This window comes from Gymnoscopelus microlampas (assembly GCF_963454915.1).
Source record: "Gymnoscopelus microlampas genome assembly, chromosome: 2".
Lineage (NCBI taxonomy): Eukaryota > Metazoa > Chordata > Actinopteri > Myctophiformes > Myctophidae > Gymnoscopelus > Gymnoscopelus microlampas.
The window spans coordinates 44675508-44690971 of NC_139939.1; the positions used below are offsets into that span (position 1 = coordinate 44675508).

Here is a 15464-nt window from a genome sequence, read left to right on the forward strand (position 1 = left end):
CTCTATGCACTGGTCATCTTAATATCATTTTAAAAAAATGATGTTAATTGACACGGAATATACCATACAATAGATAGATGGGTAATACTGCCCCAGTGCTTCATTTTGTCAGCAGCTGCGTGTAGCTGTCAGGGTGTAATTTGGAAGGGGAGAGAGTTACTGTATCATCTAAGTTCCCTTATCCCTTAGCTTAGAATGCCAACTAACAGTAGAATCCCCCACTCTGCACCAGAGATGAGATATATACAGACAGACAGACAGGAGAGATATAAAAAATCAGTAATTCAAGTAAACTAGGCCCCCATGCTGTGGTCTACACAAACACCCCACTGCGCTACAGTTAGACAAATTAATTGGCTCAAGTATGAGAGATTAAAGGAGGCTTATCCCAGGGCCGCCACTAATTGATTTAATATTCATGAACTCCTAATAAGAAGGGGGAAGGCTAGAGGGATCCAATTTACTGTGTACTCAGTCAGTTCTTACACTTGTGAAAAATATCTGTGTGAGAACTTCCCATGAGCCCAAACTTATAAATACTGTACAGATTTCCACTGGATCCTCGTATTTTTGCCTCAAGACAAGATGCGCATCAGCCAGTATATGGCCTTTGTTGTATATCACATTGCTGAAGAAGAACTAGCACGTAAACTAACTGATATTTGCTGGACACAAATACGACATGAAATATGAGGTGAATAGCTGTGGGTGTACTCACCTGACGGTTCCTCAGTACTGCTAGCTGTGGTCGTAGGAGGAGCGACTGGAATCTCTGCTCTCATTGAAAGCAAAAAGACAAACACAAGTCAGTTCTATTATAGTGAATGAACAGCCACATCAAAATTGCCACGTAGAAAAATCTTTATATGAACGTACAGTAGCCTATAGTGAATGCACATTTGAGATAAAAGGAAATAAGTGTATGAGAGGGAATATGTAATGTTCCGGGCCATGTGCTGCAGGTGAAAAGTGCTGTTATTTTTGTTTTTCCAGCAGACAAGCTCTTCGTGTTGATATAAACTCTTTTCTGGTTTCTGTGAATCTGCCACTACAGTTACAATGTCCCTCACAGCTGTAAGTACAACAGGGTCTTTATTCTCCCAGGTGGAGATATATCTGGGAGATAAAAAATCAAAAGGGCAAAGGGGTATGAAATATGTAACCGTTTCATTCATACATATATATATATTTATATTTCACACTCCATACACCTGTTATGCAAAAAACGATAAAAGAAGTGTCGGTGGTTTTGATGTCCCAAGACTTGATTCTCTCAGCCCTCCTTCATACTCTGTGTTGTAGTCACACATTGGTAGGAAGTTGACACTAAGAGAAGCCATGCACGAAGATATTCCCCTCTGATCTCCAAAGGAGCATGGCGGCAAAACAGAAGATACAAAACACACAATGCATTTTTGTTACTATAGACAGGGGAGATAAGAGCCCACCAGAAGGGTTTGTGCAAGAGTGGCGAAGGGGGGTATGCAAGGACAAAAGACGGGCAACACAAAGACATACCAAAGACACACATATACACAATAAAGAGGTGCACTGCACTGAGGAAAGTTTGGCGAAGTTGTGAAGGCTTTGCTTGTTTGCACAGTTCAAGAGTTTGTGTATTAAGGCAGAAAGAAAGAATCAAGTCTTTTGATCAAAAATAGATCTGGCTTTTTCAGCCAGTTTGGGAAAAGGGCCTCTTTGGTTCCATCCTGAACATACGGCACATATGGATGTATGTAGTTCATCCACCATAAATCAAAACCGTTCCAAGCCGTAATCACACACGTGCCCATTGTTGATTGTGGATAGAATCAGGCTTTTTCACATGAACAACTGGTCTGCGTAATGACAAGAATAACAATCGCTGCCAAAACAATGGCGCCTGGGGGCCCAGGGGTCGCTTCACTGAAGTCTGATTTTCGATGTCATTGTCAACCATCCCGCCCATCCTCCGTCGCAAATCAGTATTCGGCCTCCAAACGCGTGCCAGTTCAAATAATGAGCCAGTTTCTCAGGATTGACTCGTGGATTTATGGCTCACACGATGCTGGAAGGTATATATGAAGTCAGAGATATACTATGACTCATTGTCAGAATTCAACTTGGCAAGGCCCATTGGAGGGCTGTTAAAAAACGAAACTAGATTACCGAGTGATGCTGAGAGGAACTCCAGGGACTTGAACTTCATCTCTCAGGGATCTCTGCATGTGTAACACCTCCGTTCTTATGTGACTTTCCCAGGAAAATCAAAGATATCCAATATCCAATAAGTATATTTAATTCATCCCTTTGTTGGAATTCAGCCAAGCCCATAATAGCCTATTTAATCCCCCAGCATCTAATTATATTGACAAAAGCAGCAATTAAGACATGTTGTTTTGAGAAGGCAACAAAGAGCCAATTAAAGGCCAGGCTTTGTGGTTCATGGTTCTACAGTCGCCATCGGCATAAACCACTCTCTGCTCTGCTCGTATGGGATGCTACAATAAAAATCTTAAATCTTGAATGCTTTAGTTCAGCTCCTGTCTTCAGGCACTGAAATAATGCATTACTTCATCAATTACACGATAAAACCAAATGGACTGGCAAGGGTCTATGTGGTTCCATTTGTACATCAGAGTTACATTAACACTAATGATTTTACTGTGTACAGAAGGTGATTTTTGACTGCAGTTCCGAGGGTTGCTTGACTTTTAAACGGATGGTGGGAACGTTGTACCTTGAGGAAAAAGACTGTTCTACCAGTTACACTGTGCAACCTAAGCTTCATGTGGTTTAATTTTAGATCCGTCAGGGTTTAGAGGTGATGGGTGCGAACAGTGTTCTGGGCACAGGCTTTACTCTGTAGATTTATGGGGCTTGAACCTGTCGACAAATTGAGAAATCTGTGGCAGAGTATAACCTGGGGGGCTCAATTAAATGGTGTATTTGTTTAAGATACATTTACTGGTCAGACTACACACAGTCAGACACGAAGCGCTTGTCTGAGGAAAAGCAATGGAGGAGAAAAGATGCAAACCCAGTGGATGATACCTGCTGTTTGCAGTGTATATTTGGGTGTGTTTTGTCTAAGGCAGTGTATTCTTGTATATGTGTGTGTGTGTGCGTGTGTAAGAAAGTGTCCTTATCCCAGATAATATTTGACTATTGAGGGTTTTTGTGGGGTATCAGATGAGTATATACAGTTTATATGTGATATATTGCATGGACAAAGACTGCTTCCACGTACTTATGCAGGGGGCAATGGGCGAGCGGCTCTGCTGGTAGCCTTTAGCGCAGCGGTTGCACGTGATACCGGTCACGCCGTCTTTACAAGGACATTGGCCCGTGGTGTGGTTACAGGTTTTGCCAGCAGCGCCCACGGGATGGCAATCACATGCTGTGAGGAAACAGGAAGAAAGAGAGGCATAGTGAGTGGTGACACAAACACAAACATACACACACACACACACGGGAAGACACAGATACGTTTAAAGAGAGTACAGGTGAGAACACGACAGTGGTGGTGGAAACAATAACAGAGTTGGAAAGGAGAGTGTTCAGGGACAGGTGAAGCTGCATGTGCATAGAGAGACAGAACTTACTTGGGTCCATATGACGTCACAAGCTCACAAAAACGCTGAAAAAACACCCCAACAATTGACATAGCATCCTGAATATGCTGTACATGTACAAGAGACATTTCTTGAAAATCTGGCATTAATAACTAAGACTCCCGAGCTCTCCATCACCTTGTGTCCTTGAAATTGATTCACAGAAGTAGACAGGAGTGTGTGCGTGTGCGTGTGTGCGCGCGTGTGTGTGTGTGTGTGTGTGTGTGTGTGTGTGTGTGTGTGTGTGCGCGCATACAGTATGTGTGCAGTGTGCACTGTATGAAAGTTGGTGTGCCAGGGTTGGGGTTGTGCATGTTTACCAAATGATCAAATAAGGAAGGATAATCCTAATTGGCTGTTTCTGATTAATGCGGCGCTTTGAACGCGATCCCAAAATGTCTGTCACACTTCCTCACAAGCTGGGGGGTCTATCGAACACATATGCTTCAGGAATGTAATCATTTTCCAATTGCCTCCCCCCCCCCCCCCCCCCAATCCAAGCCCCTAATTCATTTCAAACCCAAACCCCTCTGTCAGACTCCAAATCAATGTTGAATAACAGTTATTTGAGAGCCTTTCCTATTTGATCCACTTTGATGTATTGATTTTTATGTATGTCTACTCTGGCATAGAGGTGTGTGAATTAATAGTGAGCCCCACAAAATGTACAGTAAATTATGTTGCTCTAATACAAAACAGAACTTTCCATTGCCATATCTACACACTAAAATATTCAGTATAGATGTATCCATTTGAAACTCTGAGCATGTACAAATGTAACCAAATGGACCCTGTGGTTATGTTTGTTCACTCTCAGAGTTAAATGAGCAATTTTACGGTGTACCCTTTTTTTAAAAAGCTAATACTGTTGCCAAAGTAATACGACTACAAATATGTCACTCAAATCATATGTGTTGTATTATGCGTATTCCGTGGCAAAGCATGCTTTGAGCCTGGAGGCAGGGCCCGGTCTGCCTTCTCTCTCTCCCTGTGCCGTGTCACTTGTCGCTGTGAAAGCCTTCAAAGGCCCGGTTGAATGATGTCGTTTGTGGTTTGTGAGTGTACTTAGTGGTTAGGCCTGTTGTATCTGACCACGCTGGGAACGCCGTTGTCAAGGTTCTTCAGCCCTGCAGGCCAAATGACGCCATCGATATGGATGCTATTCACTAACCTCTAAGAGCAGAACTGAGTGGTCTGCCCGAGTTGTAAATATTTAAACTTTTTTTAAATGGATAGTTTAGCTTTCTCGTTATTCAGGTTCAATACTTTAGATGGGACTTAATGATATCCACAATGGTGCAATTGTGTAAAATAAATTAGGCTAATAGTCTAGTAATCCAAATATAAATGACAGTGTGATGTATTTTTATTGCGTTGTGCCTAATTTAATCTGATCTTTCAGTGTAAACATTTGATATACTGTAGTAGTTTGACCCACAGTGCATGGATACGGCTGTGACTCCCGCTTGGTTTCAGTGCCTGCGTCAGGAGACATGAGCCCTCTGTGGGAACCGCACACTGCAGGTGGCCTCGGGGTGAAAAACCCGCTGTAAACCGGTAATGTAATAGAGTTTCTATTCACATTATCTTCGGCCTTACATCCTTTAAATTAGCTGTTTATGTGATTTTGGAGATGTGTAGGACTAAACCATTTGAGACAGCTGTTTATACTTCTGAGTGGTAACTATCAGTAGAATACAGCCTAGTCTCACTCTCTCCCCTTTATCTTTATTGTCTGTTTCCTGTGATTCCGTTGCAGTTGCTGCTCTTATCTCGACCTGTCAACAAACTGATGTATGTATGTATGTACGCGCGCGCGCGTGCGTGCGTGTGTGCTCGCGCACTCGTGCATGCACGCTCGTACACGTATGCGCGCTCGCTTGCACGTACGTCATGTCAGGGAAGAGTAACCAGTGGCCATTCAACTTTCTTATCAGACTGTCTACTTTAAAGTGTGTGTAATGATTAGGTGGCTGTCAGTGCTTTCATTGCTTTCTGCTTTCATAGTTTTGTCTGACACGGTAGGAGAGAGAGCACAAATTTGCGCACACACATGCGCACACACCAATCTGGCATGACTTAGGGCTACACGGTAACCTCTAGAGTGTTCCGCATAGAAATGGACCACTAAGAGTGAAATGAACCTGGAGAAAGGGCAATGTGTATCTCTGGCTGGAGGTTCAGAGAGCTCAGGTTGTCTGTGGGGTGAGGGGTTGTGTGTCTCCTACCCAAATAACTACAACTCAGAGCCTCTCGTCTGTCAGTAAATCAAGGTGCACAGCACATGGTCTACAGGTGGGATGTTCCTTCATCTCCTCATAATTTTAAAGGCTTTTCTATAAGTTGTGTTGTGATGTTATAGATGAGCTAAAAAAAAATCATTTCATTCTATAACGACATGCCCAAAATAGGGTGAAAGCGGTTAAAAATCAGGACACCTCGGCTGCATAATTGTAGATACCGGCGTAAGCCAAAAAAAGGCAAATAATGTCAGATAAATTGGTCTGGCTCTAGTTCACTCACTGTCATCTTTTTGGCTTGCTAACACATCGGCCAACTTGCTGGCCAAGTGGGCTGATTTACTGACTGACTGACCGGCTGACTGACCGACTGACTAATTGCAGAAGCCCGAGTGAGAGCTGCTGGTGTAAGTGTTTGTGTTTGTGTCCACTCAGTAGTCAAGTGGTTGGAGACGCTCCTTCAGATGGCTCAGGGAGATAAGGAGAGAAAGAGAGGTCCTATTCCCTTTGTTATCCTCCCAACCACATGAACTCTAGCGTCCCTCCCTGTTCTGGGTATGTCATGATAGACAAACATTCTGCAAAAATATGCAGAAATTTGCTATAGAGGGGGAAAAAGGAAGGGACCCCAGTCAATGAAGTACTGTATATATAGGGTTATAAGTGGTTACTTGAAGGGAAACCACACTCATGAATCAATGCTGAGAAAAGGTGCAAGGAAGTGCGCTGGGGGAACCTTTTGGATTTGTTTGGAGGAGGTGATTATGATTCTGTGGGTATGGGCTTAAACTTAATTCATGCCTCTGCGAAAAAGTGCTGTGCGGCACGTTGCTCCGAAAAATAGTTGACACCTTTTTTCAGTTGAAAATGCATTATTTTAACAATATAAGCCTTTTTTGCCAAAACATAAATTAGTCTTTAGTCCTATATAATTATATTAGCCCTGTCATTTTCCTAAATGAAGATCTTCTACTAAGATAGGCTCTGAATGTAGCCCAGAGTGAGTTCCTAACGTTGAAAAAAAAGGAGGACTTGGCTCTGGGAGTCACACATTAAAGAATGTAGACTGTTTTTGGTTAATGGGGAGAGTGGAAGGCATTTCAAAGGCAGGCGGTCGGGCCGGTCTGCTTCAGTGGCTTCGTAGGAGGCTGAGATTGCACAATGTGAGAATTTTTGAACGCTGCCAATCGTTTACCATAAAGCCTGTGTTTGAAGTCTGAGCTCTTGCTCCCCTATTTGGTTTTTGTGCCTTCTGCGCCAATAAGAATAATTTGTTGGCTGCTGGAGAGTGTCCAAGGCTAGCCAAGGCTGTGTTCTATTATAATTAGGTTTCTGCTCCTCCGCAAATATCTGCAGAGACCAAAGAAAGAGATATGGTTATGGGGTTGTTACGCTTGCACATAAACAGCTTTTCTAAATGACGTGTTTATCTAATATAAACTGGGTGCCTTGCTATCTGCATTATTTTGTTTTTATTACTCGAAATAATAAGCTCTCAACGACTGTGACAGTCGGGCTTTTGCCCCTTAAAAAGATTCACGTTTTTGGACAAACGACATTTTATGCACAACGCAATACTTGTGTGTCATTCTAATTGAAAACAGCTCACCCTCTGGAAACCCAAAACAAAAAGTGAAGTCATGAAAAACAATATTTTCAAATCCCTAACAGAATACGGTTTATATGTTGTTAATAAAAAAGGCTAACTGTGTGTCAATGAAAGACTTATGCTGAGCAGTAAGCAGCAGTGAGTAGTACGTTATTAACTTTATTCTAATCAAATCAGACCATCGCTGAGTCAAAAGCTAATTGACCTCTGCGGAAAAATATGTTCCAAATTATTTAACTATCGGGTGTAATCATATAATGGCCGGTGTTAGGATTTGCATCGGAAGGAGTGTAGAATCAGTGTCATTGATTCAATGCCAAGTTGCACAGGTTTAGTTATTATAACTTTGATTGTTTTCTTTGGCAAAGGTTCAGAGAATCGCCTCAGTAAACAGTATAGTGTATCTATACCTTTTTATGAATAACAAATTGTTATAGATATGAAGGTGGAGCTTGAGAGATCAGTTCGATTACAAGTCACCATTTAAAATTAAGTCAGAGAGACAGAAACACAGAGACATATTGGAAAAACTAATTGGAATATCACTGTAGTCAGCTGATTATATATCAGTGCAAACATACAGTATACAATTATCTTTGTAGAATCGTGTTTGTTCTCTACAATATCTGGCTGAGGTGTTCAAAGACCACCCAGAGAGCTGCCTGACTGCCCACCTCTCTGCCTCACAGCATCTGTTTGTCATTTACCTCTTCAATATCACCTGTTTAAGATCAACTTGAGCATTTCTCTATCAAGTCAGCTCAGTAGGTTTGTTCCTGTACTTCTACTCCAAAGAATCTGTACCATTTTACTCAGCAGCTTCAGTTGTGTATTTTGTTAAACACACTAACAAAACATGCTCCGTGTTTACAGTCTCTCACTGAATGAGTTGTAGATTTGTACATTTACACAGTGTAAATCTAGCCACTGGGCACAGCTCATTCTCAGTAGGACAGGCTCTACATTTTGCTTGTAATGGCCTCCATGTTAACTACTTTAAACCTGGTGATCTGCCTGTGTCTCCAGTGGTTATTCTGCTCCTAAATCTGTTCACTAAATAGTACTATTTAATAGACAGGAGGAAATAATAACCAATTATTCAATAAATAACCAAACTTCCCAATTGCTGTCATTGTCACTTTGTTGTGATATGTACAATGCAGAACAAATGGGCAGAAATGAGTTTTAATTAAATTATCTTGAGTTATGATATTGTAGATCTGACATAGGAAAAGCCCTGCGTGATGTGATTAATTAGGAAAGAGAGAGAGAGAGAGAGAGAGAGAGAGAGCACTCTGTAATATAATTACACTCTCATATCTTTAATTTATTCACCAGTAACATTCCAAATATAGTTTGTAAAAATGTTTTAATTGGCACGAGAATACGGGTCATGCTTCATGTCATTTGTCAGCTTGGTGTAATTACTGTGGATTCTTTATTGTAAGCCTGTTTTGATGTAATCGAATACCGCAGTAGAACTTGGACAGAGTTTGCTTATAATTATGTGAGGGTGGGGGGGGGGGGGGGGGGGGGGGGGGGTGGCGAGTCGGGGGACATAAACTCTGGCAAATTTCAGGGATTAAATTGAACAAAACCGCTTAGGTAAGCTGACAATTTTATAAATTATGATGAAATCTGTTTACCCTTTGGTTTCAGAGTGAGGCAACAGTGCATGTAACGGAGTCTGTGAGAATTTTGTCCCTTGTGTGGGTGAGATAGTGTTTCCTAGTTGGAGGACCCGGACCCTACCGTAATGAGTATATGACATGCGATGCCGGGGGCCACGATATCACACTTCTACTATAAGAGCCCGTGGGAGTAGCGTCACCACCATACCATAACTATAAACTGTACATGTAGTACAGTATGTTGTAGTAGATTGTGTTGCTTCATTGTGGAGAGTTTACATAATGGTTCTGTTCAGGGCATAAGGAGATCACATTATTTGATGCTGTGTTGAGTTGTGTGTGTGTGTGTGTGTGTGTGTGTGTGTGTGTGTGTGTGTGTGTGTGTGTGTGTGTGTGTGTGTGTGTGTGTGTGTGTGTGTGTGTGTGTGTGTGTGTGTGTGTGTGTGTGTGTGCGCACATGCGCATGCTCATGCATGCATGCAGGTATGTAGTAATGACGCTGAAATAAATGACAATGGGAGCGACATTGTCACTTATTTTTAAAACTACCAAATATTCTAACAAGAACCTTCACTTACATGTTCACATACGTTATATAAAGTACATTTCAGACGTGGTTAACATACATGCTGCTTACATTGTAATAAGACAAACAGAATTGTTACCAAAAGCTGCAATGTTGTATAGATAGTTTACCACAACTGTGAGCTCTCCTTGCTCAAACTTCCCAACTTTTCCTTAGCAAGAGAATAGGACCACCAAGCAGTTATAAGTCATGAGTAGGAGCACCAAGCAGTTATAGAGCATGGACAAACAGTGAGGAAGGAGAGAGGACACATGCATAAAGGACAACAAGAAAAAGATGAAACAGGCAGAGAGTGCCTTTCAGTTTCCAAGTTGGTAGCGCTGCCTGCTTATCAAAAGCTTTGCGGAGGACTTGCAGAGCCTGCCCCACGTAAACAAATGGACACGTACTATTCTTTACTGTACTGTACTGTTCAGTATTGTCAAGATACCTGGGATTCATGGTCGTTGCATTTTGTACATATTTTGAACATTGTTTTGACAGTATAGGAGTTTTTCAATATCTATACTAATAAACGATTTGCCCATTATTTAGCTATATGCAAAGTAAACAAGAATCAAATTTTAAAAGAATTCACTTTGTATTCACTCTGATGTTTGTGAATGCAAAAGCGGATGTAACCTTGCAGTAGTTAACATCAGGCACATTAGCCATTGGGGAGAAACATTTCATGGCATTGTCATACATTTAAAACCCAGTGTCAAATTCAAATTGTTATTTCCCATGAATAAAATGTTCTTACAGTAGGTTTCACCCATGCGTGTCTGAGGAACAACAAAGATTGTTTTTGCTTTGTTTCAGCACACACCACAAAGCTACAGTATACTCATTAAAAACAGCTACTGTGTTTTTCTGTTCTACATTTTGAAGCTGTTTTAAAGAGCCCTGTGTATTCAGTCTAGAAGGACAAGTAAACAAACTTAAATCATCTGACAAAACAATTCCTCTATAAATCCCAGGATAAAATACTACTCTGCAGGACCTTCAGGCATCTGAGAGAAACAAACCCCCATGAAAATGAGTTATGGGATGCTGAAAGAATCAAGTCTTGGACACATGAGAAGGGATGTAAAAACGAGAGCAAAAAAAAAAGAAAAAGGTTAAATCCCTGCAATTAGCGAGCCCGCTGGATGTAGCAGAGGATAGGGGTTAATGATACACAACGTCCTGCGATGATGAATGTCTGTTTGCATTCCCGGTCGACAGAAGAATGAGGCCAAAAGACACAGAAGGTGTTAGTGTCGTGAATGAATGCAGTAACGAGATACCAAATGGATTATGGATATTTCCCAATGATTGTTTTTGTTATGAATTTTTGTTAATGCTGAGAATGAAAGATATGCTGGATATGGTGGGTGGATGTCAGCAATCCAGTGAGGATGAATGGAAACCATGCCTCTTTTTTTTGCCTTTAACACTGGATTGACAATTGTTTTGATACAGCAGCACCAAGCATAACTTCATGGCAAGCAAATGCATGTTTTTGAAAGGTTGTGAAAGTGATATATTAAACGGGGCAACACGTGTCAAATAAACATAATAAACAACAGATTAATCATCAAAATACTGTCAAGTAGAAGAGACATAAATCAAAATTATCTGCCAAAATCATAGGAAAAACGATACACATACTGGATACACTCTGAATAAAATCAAACTAACATCAGATTAAGCCCCAGATATTTTACCTGCCGTGTCAATCCCACTGGTAGGTGGGTTTATTTATTTACTTCCTGGTGAATGATGTGGGAAAACTCTGGCTTAAGCTGTCAGCGAGCGGCTAGCATTTCCTTATGGAGCAGGTATGTCTTAACATGTGAGAGTGTGTGTGTTCATGCATGTGTGTTTGAGCCTGTGTTTTGGAAAGGTGTGTGCGTGTGTAGTGTGCGTGTGCACGCGTGTGTGTGTGTGTGTGTGTGTGTGTGTGTGTGTGTGTGTGTGTGTGTGTGTGTGTGTGTGTGTGTGTGTGTGTGTGTGTGTGTGTGTGTGTGTGTGTGTGTGTGTGTGTGTGTGTGTGTGTGTGTGCGTGCTTGTGTGTGTTTGTGTGTGTGTGTGTGTGTGCGTGTGGACTGTGTGCGTGCGTGTGTGACAGGGCTAAAACTAAAAGGGAAAAGGTTATTTTGTAAAAAAAAAGAAGAAAGAAAACAATGTACAACAAACTAAAACAAAATGGATGTAAAATCAACTTACAGTAGTTTAGTTTCCCCTCTCAGTTTGCACGGTGGTCACTACCTGGTGGAACTGACTATCTTTGTTCAATATGGGACTTTTAATACATAACACATTTTGTAAATCATATCTGATGTCATACATTCTTTAATCCTACATCCTTTTCAGCTTCTATAAATCCTCATAATACATGGAAAAACTCAACCTATTATATAATCTAAACAAAAACTAGTCAATTCCTAAAACTATAGATGTGCTCGTAAAATAAACCTACAAAAACGTGCGTGCGTATGTTCGTGCGTGTGTATGTTTGCGTGTGCGTGTGCACAGTCCATACAAAGCACGTCTGAGGTGTCTCTGGGCTTGTTTGCACAGGGATTCGTCTCCTGTTATCTTTCCCTCTAGCTATAGCAGAGGTGAGAAAACACAGCCTTCTCTCTCTCTTCCATTCTTTGACCCTTATTAGCCATGGTGAGGGCTGATGGCATGCTATCCATCCCCACAGTGTGTGGTGAGAGGAGAGCACACCTGTGTGGGGCTATCTTCCCTCCCTAAACCCTCTCAGCTGTATCCCCCCCCATCCCACACACACACACACACACACACACACACACACACACACACAGACTCTCCCCATTCCATCTTTTGCCCCCCCCCCCCCTCACAACCCCTATCCCCCCCCTCTTGCTTCCTCCCATACGCCTCTTTCTCTTAACCGGTGTTTCTCCCTATCTATCTATCCATCTCTTCATCGCCCAGTGGTGGAAGAAGTACTCAGATATTTTACTTAAGTAAAAGTAGAAATATCACAATGTAGACCATAGCTGTTACAAGTAAACGTCCTGCAGTCAACATTTTACTTACTTAAACGTATCGGCATCAAAATAAGGTTAAAGTACCAAAGTACTAAGACTTTTCAAAATTTGTCAAACATATTTGAAAATAGCTACAAGCTCACAATGCGTTACAATGCGATGCATTGTGAGCTTGTAGATCAGCTATTTTTGATATGTATGTTTTGTAATCATCTAGATATGCAAAGTAACTATGAACGAAAAGCTGTCAAATACTTGTAGTGGAGTAAAATGATACAATATTTGCCTGAAAAAAATGACATATTCAAGTCAATTTAAAGTACCTCAAAAATGTTACTTAAGCGCAGTTCTTGAGTAAATGTACTTAGTTACTTTTCACCACTGCTCTCGCCTCCCCCTCTCTCTCTTCCTCACTTCCTTTTAACCCCTCCTCTCTCTCTCTCTTTCCATCCCTCTCTCTGCGTCGGTCCTTTCACTCATTCTTCTCTGACCTGCACGGAGGATCACTTCACACCTTGAGGTGAGGCGTGTTTGTTTTGCTTGTCCTGTCAGCTCTGCCCCCCCCCCAACCCAGCCTCGAAACGAAGCCCAAATAACTCAGTGTCAATTGAGGGAACACCCACCCACCCCAGTCCACCCATACCTGCCCCCCAACCCGCCACAATTCTGACAGACCCCTAAAACTCATCTCCGCTGACAGAGAGAGATGAGGGCGAGACAAACTCTGGAATGTAAAGGTCTCCTGTCTGCGTTTTTTTTTTTTTGTGGTCCCCCTCCTACTTCCTGTCATTTATCATTACCTTAATTCAGTGGTCTTCAACGTTTTTCAGGCCAAGGACCCCCTAGCTGAGAGAGAGATGAAGCAGGGCCCCCTCTATATTGTACAAAATATTTCACTAGTTTCAGATCAAACTTTATTTTTCTTACTTTGTCTGCTCTAGCCAATCTACAAGCTCAGAACGCTTGTAGATCAGCTATTCCTGGCTAATGTTCCCCTTAGAATAGGGATGCTAGGATTCAACTGGTTAATGTAAAAAAAAACATCCTATCACACAAATATTTGGCGGACCCCTTATAGTAGCTCTGAGGCCCCCCTAGGGGTCCCGGACCCCCTGTTGAAGACCCCTGCCTTAATTCATCTCAATATAGTGGCCATTATCAGCTGTCATCAATGGCTACTATACTCCTCCTTGCACATACAAGATTATTTCATTTTTAAAAGACGTGGTTTGAAATGGCATTGAGCAACACGCTGCATGTAGATTTACTTGTACATAAGGAATTTGTCAATAATACCTGTTGTTTTAGGAGGCGATGATTTCAATAATTGAATCTTTTTTCCAGATTAAAAATGTAAAGCTCTAATACACTGACGAAGGTCACCTAGTTAAGAATAGAAGAAAGAAAAAAGCCCTTTCTTTCTGGGGAATTATTTATTATTTCTAGTACTGTATACAATCGCTAAAATCATTTTTAAACGACAAATCATATCGCTGGATTTGTAAAGACCTTTGAAAAGACTGACTGCCTGCTTGTGACAGCTGAATAAAAGTGAGTCACGGACAACTAAAAAAGGAAAAGAAATGCCGGATAGAAAAAAAGACACAATCCATACCTTTGCAGGCTTTCCTGTGAGAGATGGGCTTGGACAGATCTCGGTAGTAACCCTCCTTGCAGTAGTGGCAGTGGCGTCCGGCCGTGTTGTGGCGACAGTTGAGACAGACTCCACCGCTCTTCCTCCCTGACAGTTTGTACAGCTCCATGTTAAAACGACAGCGTCGGGCGTGAAGGTTACAGTTACAGGCTGCAGAGAAAAGTACAGGATGCAGAGAGGTTAGATCAATATACCGGCTCCTATTTTTCTATTCTTATTTAACCACTCAAGCCCTATATTTTGTCGTACAACATTGAGAAAAATAGCCAATCTACAGGCTCACGTGTTGCAATGCGACACATTGTTTGTAGCTTATAGACCAATTATTTGTTTACCAACATTGAGACTGGACGCACAGGTGATTGTTTCACGCAATCAATTCTCAACCTGTTGTTTTGGGGTGCGCTGGTTTCAGCACACCCCAACCCCCTCTTGTGTGTTGGCTAGTGAGGCGCGTCCTAGCGAGACCTGATAGAATGGGTTTCATTGCGCGCATACTGGTTGCACGCATACTGGTTCTTATCAGTGTGACGTCTTCTGTTAAGGGGTCTATAGATCTGCTATTTACGCTATTTAAAAAAAAAGGCTCACCTATTATGACATGCCCAAAATAGGGATGCCAAGGTTAATGTGGTTAAAAAAATCTTAGGGCAGCCTGTTGTTTAACTTTTTTTGCATGAAATACTAGATTAAAGGTTGGTTAGAATAAGGGTTAAATAGCTCTATATTCTTTCTGATAATACTCATTGCTACAGTATTGAGTGTTTGTTCAGTAACAGGAGTCTCCATGTCTCTCCAGCTCTTTATTAAACAGAAAATGCGTTTTCGGGTCAGGATACCCTAGCCAATCAGGATAGAGAACTCACACCGGATACAGATTAAACAAGTGGAATTTGAAGTGATGACACAAGGAAATGCGCAGACAAAAGTGGAATAGGAACACTATAAAATTAAAGATGATGAATGGGGACTTTTAGTAGAAGACATGCTGCTCTTATGATTCAGACCTGGAACGCATCTGTGTCATTTTTTTATTTTAACTAAAAAGCATTATTTTACACTTTGGCTATTTTTTTTAAATCTTGAAAATGTGTGCAAATCTTTGAATATAATAACGTTTTAAAGTGAACATTTTTAACTCAAATCTTTGCTTCTGGGGGTCCCTGG

General features: G+C 41.5%; 1 protein-coding gene across 1 annotated transcript in view; it reads right to left on the reverse strand.

Moving 5' to 3' along the window:
• The window catches only part of ntn1a (netrin 1a), a 77218-nt gene that overhangs the window by 16140 nt on the left and 45614 nt on the right, over positions 1-15464 (reverse strand). Inside the window, exons 3-5 of the mRNA XM_084046254.1 lie at positions 14259-14447; positions 3230-3379; positions 719-772 (exon numbers count right to left, since the gene is read on the reverse strand). Coding sequence (XP_083902380.1) covers positions 719-772; positions 3230-3379; positions 14259-14447 — 393 coding nt within the window. The remainder of the gene's footprint in view (positions 1-718; positions 773-3229; positions 3380-14258; positions 14448-15464) is intronic.